This window comes from Camellia sinensis, chromosome 2, assembly GCF_055761805.1.
Source record: "Camellia sinensis isolate YWXY chromosome 2, ASM5576180v1, whole genome shotgun sequence".
NCBI classification, from domain to species: domain Eukaryota; kingdom Viridiplantae; phylum Streptophyta; class Magnoliopsida; order Ericales; family Theaceae; genus Camellia; species Camellia sinensis.
The window spans coordinates 215,190,235-215,199,075 of NC_138962.1; the positions used below are offsets into that span (position 1 = coordinate 215,190,235).

At 41.4% G+C, this 8,841-nt stretch overlaps 1 protein-coding gene across 1 annotated transcript; it reads right to left on the bottom strand.

Moving 5' to 3' along the window:
• Positions 1 to 917: 917 nt before the first annotated feature.
• LOC145819422 (putative disease resistance protein At4g27220) lies at positions 918 to 3,355 on the bottom strand. Its single transcript, XM_082913415.1, has 4 exons — positions 3,043 to 3,355; positions 1,841 to 2,973; positions 1,506 to 1,735; positions 918 to 1,281 (listed from the first exon to the last, which is right to left on the bottom strand). Exons 1-4 carry the CDS (start codon positions 3,353 to 3,355, stop codon positions 918 to 920), a joined length of 2,040 nt encoding a protein of 679 aa, XP_082769541.1.
• Positions 3,356 to 8,841: the final 5,486 nt, after the last annotated feature.

Genomic DNA, 8,841 nt, shown 5'->3' on the forward strand with positions numbered 1-8,841 from the left:
AATTTTGTATCAATTTACTTCAAGTGATAATCCTAGTAGTGCTTTTAAAGTTGAGAGTTTATAATTTTGTTATTAAAAATATGACACATGCCACTTATATACGTATTTTTTTTATAAAAAAAATGCCAAAAGTTATAATTAATTGTACCAAATTAAAATAAAGTCATAAATTCGGAGTTCAAATTGAATCAATTGAAATTATAGAGATTAAAATGATAAAAAATTGAAAGGATAAATTACAAATACACTCTCTGAGGTTTGCTTAAAATACAAATTGCCCCTTGTGGTTTGGAAAATTACAAATACCTCCCTGTCAGAATTTTTTATTTAACAGAATTAATTGAAAAGTGAAATTTCTAACTATTTACCTATACAATAATAAAATTATCTAAATTATTAATTGAAATAAAATTTTAACATTATTAAAAACTGTTAATGAACTTGATGATTTATTAATAAAATGACCTATTTGTTATGAAATTAGAAACCTTAGAAGGCATTATGTAATTTCTAGAATTATAGGCGATAATTTATAATTTAAGTAAACCTCGGGAGTGTGTTTGTAATTTATCCTTAACATATAAGAACTACCCCTAAAAAAATCTGACAATATTACTTGAGATGTAGCCATCGATCGGGAAAGAAAGGTTGGAGAGCGATTTTGGTGAGGGGATTATACCATTCCAGAAATTCCCACCATTCTTCTTCTCCATCAATGTATTGAAGAGCAGGTGGTGTAGAAGAAATAGGCAATCTCCTTAACATGGGACACCGCTGTATATGAATTTTTTGCAGAGATTCACAGACCATTATGCCCTTATATATGCTCTTCAGACTTTGGTAGCTTTTGTAGATGTAATATCTTTAAATTTGGGAGTGTGCTTGTGTTGCCATCATCTTCACGATGGCCCCCTCGATCACTCCTCTCTACTTCTACTATTATCTCCTCCATCGCAGTCAAGCACTTTAAGTTCCTCAAGGTTTGGGAAGTTGTGCAACAACAGGGCAAAGAAAATATTCTCGATTTTTTGACATCCACGGAGATTCAATCTCTTGAGGTTAAATGAAATGTTGTGTGGTGGAACAACTCTATCAAAGAGTACCCTAAAATTGGGTAATTTAGTAAACGATAATTCCTCAATCGTTGTTAGCGGGATGCGGTAGTCTTCTAAAAAGCATGATGATGATGATGATGATGATGATGAAAAGATAGATTCAAGCTTCGAACACCATTGGATTTCAATTTTCTTCAACTTCTTGCAGCCCTTAACAGCTGAATATCTGATCAGCTAATGTGATTGTCCCAATTGCTAATATGGAAGTGCTCTGTGTCGTTGGGGAGCACTACGGCATCTACTCCAATACTTGAAAAATATTTAGAACTGTGAGAGTCCGAACAAGTCCAAACGACTCTCTCTTGTTTCTTGGCTTGGTTATTTTCATCAACAATTCCCACCATAAGGTCGTACATTTCCAAACTTTTGCATTGCCCAGATTTCACATACTTGGTAAGCTCTTGAACATTGTGAAACTGAACTTCGACAACTTTTAATTGCTTTAAGCACAACATCTCTTCTGCCGACACTTTTACTTTTGTTGTCTGAATTCGAAGGTAATGGAGTTGTGTGAGATTACATAACTTCCGGCAAGGAGACATACCTAGGTTGTGATTCCCACTGAGATCAAGCTCTCTGAGATTAACCAATTCTTCTATACCTTTCAGTACTTCTTCAATCTAACAGTAAGTCAGTATGAAAAGTTCCAACGCCTTCAGTTTCCCCATTGACGTCACATATTTTACATTGTGATTCTCCCAGAGTTTAAGCTTTCTGAGATTAACCAATTCTTTGATACCTTGGGGTACTTCTTCAATCAGACTACGTGTCAGTTCGAAATATTTCAATTCCTTTAGTTTCTCCAATGACGGCACATATTTTAGTTCTTCACAATCATGTAGTAACAGTTGATGCAAATTCTCCAACATGGAGATAGAATTTGGCAGAGACTCTATGTGAGTGTAGGACAAATCCAAAACCTTGAGACCACACATATGCAAAAAGAAATAATCTGGAATCCGAAGTACTTGTGACCAATTGATTTTCAATAGAAAGGTGGTGAGGTGAGGGAAAATGGGTTTAGAAGGAAGTTCTTCAATATTGTTCTTGATTAAGGAAACCCTCTCGAGATTCTCAGACCAATCTTTATGTGGAACTTTTTTTAATCCCTCACCAGCTCGGACCATGAATTGAGGTATAGTTGATGTTATTTTGAGAGCCATATCTCTTATCAAATCATGCATCCGCACGCATTCTTCACCATACATTTCACCTCCTACCAACAAGCAAGTTTTAATGAGTTTATTCAATATAGTGTGACCTTCGTCGAACATTGCTTCTGTATTGTTCGTCTCACATATTAGGTCCTCAGCTATCCAATGCTCTATCAGTTCTTCCCTAGATATGTCATCGTCTTTTGGATACAATGCACAATACAAGAAACAATGTTTTTCCTGGTCATCTTTTAGCCGACTATAACTAAATTTTAGTTGTTCAAATAACCGTTCTTCATTGTCCATGAGCCATTGTACATTTCTCACATTTCTCCACTCGCGAATGTCATTCACTCCTCTCATACATCCAACCATAGTAACAATTGCAAGCGGCAGACACGCACATTTTTTGGCAACTTCTTTTGCAATTTCTTTCACCTCGGGTGTAAGCACTGTCTGATGGCCTTCAACACTTTTCATAAACAGATTCAGTGCTTCCTCTTCCGTGAGAAGCACCATTTTAACAATACTGCAATTCATTTTTGTACAGATTTCTAACAATCGTGTAGTTAACACTAGCTTACATCCGTTATCTCTGGTTGGTTCTAGAATACCCACATCCTCCAGAGGAAATGCTTTCCAAAGATCGTCTAAGATGAGCACATACCTCTTCTTTTGGGAAAGCATGTTATGTATTTCTGACGCTGAATGTAATTCATCCTCATAATCGGAAAGATTAATATTCAGTTTCTTAGCTATCTTCCTTTATAGACTTTTGATGTCGAATGCTTTAGACACTGTGACCCAAATAACATCACTAAAGGTAGTAGTTCTGACAAAAAGTTGATTATGGATGCTTTTCATGATGGTTGTTTTGTCGACTCCCCCCATTCTGTGAACACCGATTTTTCTAACCGCATCATCCATCAAGAAATTCCAAATTTTCTCCTTATTCCTTACACTTGTAGTTACAGCCCAAGACTCTGCTATTGGTATGGCGTGTCCACAAGTTGGATCATCAATCAACAAACCATTAGAAAATCTACCATTTTCATGCAGTTTTTCCATCTCTTTAATTGTCTCCATTACACGCTTTCCCAACTCTGCATGTTTGAAGGCATTATGCCATTGTTGTACTTCTTGCTCTTGTCTTTCCAAAGTTCGGACATGACCAGTCCTCCTTCCCACATCTTTTTGCCAAAGTTTAACTTCAAACCTTCGTCTTTTCTTTGACCGCTGCTCTGCATAATTCACTTGTTCATTTATGTCATTCTCTCAGACGTTCAATTGCTTTCTGTAGACACCCCATTTTGGACCGACCTTAAGACTCAGACGTCATCGATTGAGGGCTCGGTGATGACGCATGTTATGCACGTTCTGAGGTTACGGAGTCTAGACTGAGAGCCTTGCCTCTGGACTTTGGGACTCTTTTGTGCTTAGCTTCGGTTTGCGAACCAGGTTCTGTTTTCTCTTCCCAAAGGGAGGGAGAAGTCTCGTAGACCATCTCTCAGTGGCCGTAGGCTACTTTTCGTAGTCGTAGACCACTGTTCCCGCTTGGAGACCAGTTTTTGATTTTTGGAGTCGTCGGCCATGCGCCTCGGTTCAGGACCGCTTAACTTTCTCCGTTTGCTCCAGTTTTTGGCACACACCTTGTTTCCTCTCTCTAGAGGGACACTGTGGCCCGGGTGACCACCTTCGTGGTCGCGCGCCACTTTCGGTGCTTAACAGTCAATTTTCGGGGCCCCTGGCCGCGCGTTTTGGCCCCCGAACCTTCGCTTTACATCCGTCTTGGTTCTTTTTTGGCATGGACCCTATTTTCATTGTTTGGAAGGTGGTATAAGGGTGGGAGACCGCCTTTTCTTCTTGAAGACCACTTTTCCCCACCGGCTGATTTTTCTTGTCAGGTAGCTGGTCTCCTGACTTTTGAGCCATAATTACTGGTCTCCCACCATACCACTAGCTTGCATTGAGTTGGGAGACCACCCCTAGAGGCTGTCAACCAGCGTTTGAAGCTTGAACCTTTTGACCCTGGTCGGCCGACCAGGGCAAGTGGTCGGCCGACCACTTGAACTGGTCGGCCGACTTCCCCTTTTTCTGCCTCTGTGAGTGTGTGCCAACTGTGCCAGCTGGAGGGCACAGACTGAATCCTCCATGGCAACCTTGTTTTCGCTTCTTAAAGAAGCTTGGCCCTTTGCTTTAAGCTTCTAAGAGAAGCTTGAACCCTTTTTAGCTTCTTGAGGGTTTGTTCTTGGAGCTTTGGGTCGGTTTTGATCAGAAGAAAAGGGCTGAGCTTGCTGTTCTTGAAGTGTTCTTCAAGGGTAACACTATTTACTTTATATTCCCCAATCTTGCACTAGTCTTTAACCTATCTTGCATACTGATTTAAGCTTTGTGTATAACTGAAAAAAGTCTTGTATTTGCATGCTTAAGATCTTTCATTAAGGTCATTTTGGTGTTAGGGGTCGGCCTCCCCCTCTTAAGCCTTGTTTGGCCCTTTTTGTGCTCTCTTTGATAAGCTTTGGGGACTTTTCTGTATTGGCCTTCTCACCACCGAAATCCAGTGGATTTTCAGTGGTGAAGAAGGGGTTTTGAAGTCTTGCATAGGGGAGGGACACCCCTCTCCCTTGGTCTCTTTTTTGTTTGCATTTTTGGCCCATAAGGGTAGCATGTATGATTAGTTGTTCTTGGCTTCATTTCAGAGGTTTTTGGGTGTTATTGGGTCATATTATGCCTCTGTTTTTGGTCGGATTAGTGAGCCCTTCCATGCTTAATATACTTGCTTTGTATTCCTCTCTTTTGCCGAGAAGTGCATCATGTATTTAGTCTACCATGCTCTCATGTTTTGGCCAAACTTTGTGAAGTTCTTAGCCATGTCTTACCATGCTTGAGGTCTGTTGGGAACTGTTTTGGTCATATTTGCCGTGTTTAGGGTAGCCCCTTTGTATTTTGGCTTGAGAGCCTTGAGGGTGTGAGTCATGAGCATGCTTTAGTCGGGTTATTTCAGTGATTTGGAATCACTTCTCATGCTATTTCAGTTCCTAATCCATGCTCATATGCTTGCATTCATCATCCCTTTCATGCCTTGAAGGATTGTTCTTTTATGCCTAGAAATGACTCATTGTGTATGATACAATGTTTAGGCATTTGAGGCTACCATATCAGTGGGTTTTGGAGTGTATTTTGATGCCTATAAACTCTTTTTTTTGGTTTCTTAGTTCACGCCATGAGTGCTTGGGTTAGGTGTTGAGCAATGCTCTCTTTTGTGGCCTTGAATCCCTTCCATTTTTGCATCCATTCCCTAGCATGTTTTGGCATCATTCTTGGCATGCTTTTCAGAGTTTAACATGAGTGTTTAATGTCCATGTATATCACCTTTGAGTGTTCTTGAGAGTAGCCCTCCATGCTTGGGTGATGGGCCTTGGTGTGTGCACACTTGCATGCATAATTTGTCGCCTTTTGCACTTGAGAGTAGCCCTCCATGCTTGGGTGATGGGCCTTGGTGTGTGCACACTTGCATGCATAATTTGTCGCCTTTTGCATCATCTTTTGGCCACTATTTTGGGGTGTGGCTGAGGCCTCCCATTTCGGTTTAAGTCCCTCCTTGTGTATAGTTGCATGTTTGACATATTGCCTCTAATTACATGCTTACATTATACCATGCTTGCATCATATGTTAGGTTGCGTAGCATTGTAGCACTGCATACTTGGCACTTTACATTCTTGCATGATAGGTTACCTTGCATTTGGCATGCCTTGTAACTTAGCCTCATGTTGCATATTTGAGCCACGTTTCATTTTTGAACCATGTTTGTATACATGCATTGCATGGTTTGGTTTGGGGTGTCAAACCAAGCATGAAGGTTGAGGTGTGTTCGTACTCAAAGTGACGAAACACGCCTCAACCCTCGGTCGCCAATGCCCTTGACCCCAACATGATAGGGCATAAGGCATTCATCTCTTTTATGCATGCATTTACATTAAGTTGCAAACTTGGTGCCTTAAGCCATCATGCATCGAAATGCGTGATTGGTGGCCCGAGTACCGAGGGTCACACTCCCATGAGTCCATAGCATGATTGGGAGAGTGGCTATGCATACATTGCTTTGAATTTCCTTGCCATGCACTGTCTGCCCTCTGCTGCTGTCAAAAACAGGTTTCTGTAGGAAGAAATGGCCTGCCGGCCACATACAGTGCCGACCGACCATCAATGTCCAGCCGGTGGTGTAACTTTTGGCCGATAAGTCCATCCCCATGGCCGGTGAACTTGAATTGTGGCCGGTGACACCCCAGAGCACTCAGAGGGTGATTCAAAATGGGTCTGGGGACTTTCAGAATTTTCAGAGGAGCAAGGCAGTGTAGACAGAGGCAACAGTGGCATGGCACGGGTTTCCGGGCGGGACGAGTCGAGCATGCATCATCCTAGCATTCCGAGGCGGGGCTGCGGTCATCCTCTTTCTGCATTTAAATTGTTAATTAAATAGAAGATATGTAATATTTAATTAGTTAGAAGAGTTAATTATTTATTTGTTTTGTAATATTTATTCGGACCCTCCGAGCAAGGGCAATTGTGTAATAAGTGTGCGTGAGTGTGTGTATGTCTTCCAACCCCACGTCTTTCTTCCCTTTTATTTACTAGCTTTCGATGGTTAGTTTAAGGCATGTTTCAATTAGCATACTTATGATAGCATGTTTGCATACATTCATTCATTTTGCATGCACCGGGCTCGGCGTATCATACTAACTGCATTTGTATTTCAATCCCAAATTGAATGCGTGTTAGCTGTAGCATTTCACATGTCATTTTAGAATAGCCGAGCCTATTGTAGTTGCATTCCTGCATGTGTTACATCAGGCATTTCTGTATAATTAGGACCATGCATGGATTCCTAACATAGCTTTTGTTTTGGCTTGGAGTACTCTGTAAGTCTTTTCGCTTTAGCAACCTTGCATGCGTGTAAGTGTAGCCATGACAGCATGCTTACCATGAGGCTATTTGCTTATATGATATAATTGCTTGAATGCTTGTGGGTGGAGGTTGAATTACATGAATTGGAACAATGCATTGAATGCAAGTTTTAAGCCCACTTGAGGGTGGCAAAGTTCATGTCTCAAGCCTACTTGTGGGTAGCACCATCAAACCATTTTCAAATAAACAAACATGACATGTTTCATTCCAATTTAGGCGACTTAGTCTATACTTGTTTGCTGTGCGCATCACGTAGTAAATCTAGGCTAATAACCGGAATAAGAACGCATAATGTTTTCAAAACTAGATATCATGGTTAGTAGAGGCCGATCTTTAGATCGGGCAAGAGGGGGTGCTCATAGCTGACCTTCCCCAATCGTACCCAAGTTCCCGAGCAGAGGCAACTTTGGTGATGACGGACACGTGGCCTTAGGTAAACGAGTCAGGGTTTTCTAAATTCTCCCAAAATAAAATATTTAGGTGGCGACTTTGTATCTGGCAAAGCGGTCCATGTTTGACACTTCTTTTCTAAAAATCTGTTTTCTCAAAGCGATTTGCCAGATTTGGACTCTTTGGTTCAGATTAAGAACCGTGACTAAAATGGAGTCCGAACTGTAGCGTGGGGCCCAAGGGTGCGTCTACAGTTTCTGGCGACTCTACTGGGGACTTTAGAGAACTTGACTCGAACGCATGATATCCTGTTTTGACTACACTTATGTGCTTCTTTGCATTGCATGTGTGCTGGTGCGCCTAGGACACCGTGTTTGCCATCTGCTATTCTTGAACGGTTTGTTGGAGGCTTACTTTGTTAAAGCATGCTATAAGGCTGACCGGTTATGGGCTCTGCCAGTATGGGAGCACAAACCCCGGTTTTACCGGGGCACCCTTTTCAACCATTCGACCTAGTGCATATTCGGAATCCATAGTGACTATTCCAAGCTAGTACAGGTTGCTTACCCGATTATAGGTTGTTTGAAACCGCTGCGTGCGTAGTGAAGCCCTAGCTCCTGACAAAATAGGACAGGGAAACCCTACCCCAACATAGGGTTGTTTTGGCCCTCACTTATCTGTTATGTGCTTTAGAGTTGGCCTCTACAGGGGATGCATGTATCAGCTCACAAGTTTGGGTATCAGGCCTGCGGGCACCAGTTCAGTATTTTGGGAATCAGTTATCTGCGGGTATCAGATTCAGTTTTCGGGAACAGTGATTCAGGGACAATAATCAATATTGAGGAACAGTGTATTCAGCTTATCAGTTGTGTGTTGTGATGCCCAACTGTGTGTTGTGTATTTATTTTAAGCCATTATGCTGTCCGTTTGTTTGGTTATTTATTTCCTTATTATTGCTTTATTTATCTTTTTGCTAGGGTAGTTTAGCACGATTGATTCTGACCCAGTAGATATTCCCCAAGCACTCTGGACTAGAGGTCGCCGATTCTATCGATCTGAGAATCTGGTAGACGGACAACCAGTGTTTTACTCCTTACCCCGGTTCTCAGATAGAGTTCAAGAAGACGCAGTATATCGGTACCAGGATTACCAGATCAGTGGTCTGTGAACAGTCAGGTTGAGATTTCCGAGTCTACTACAGAGGAAGATACACCGG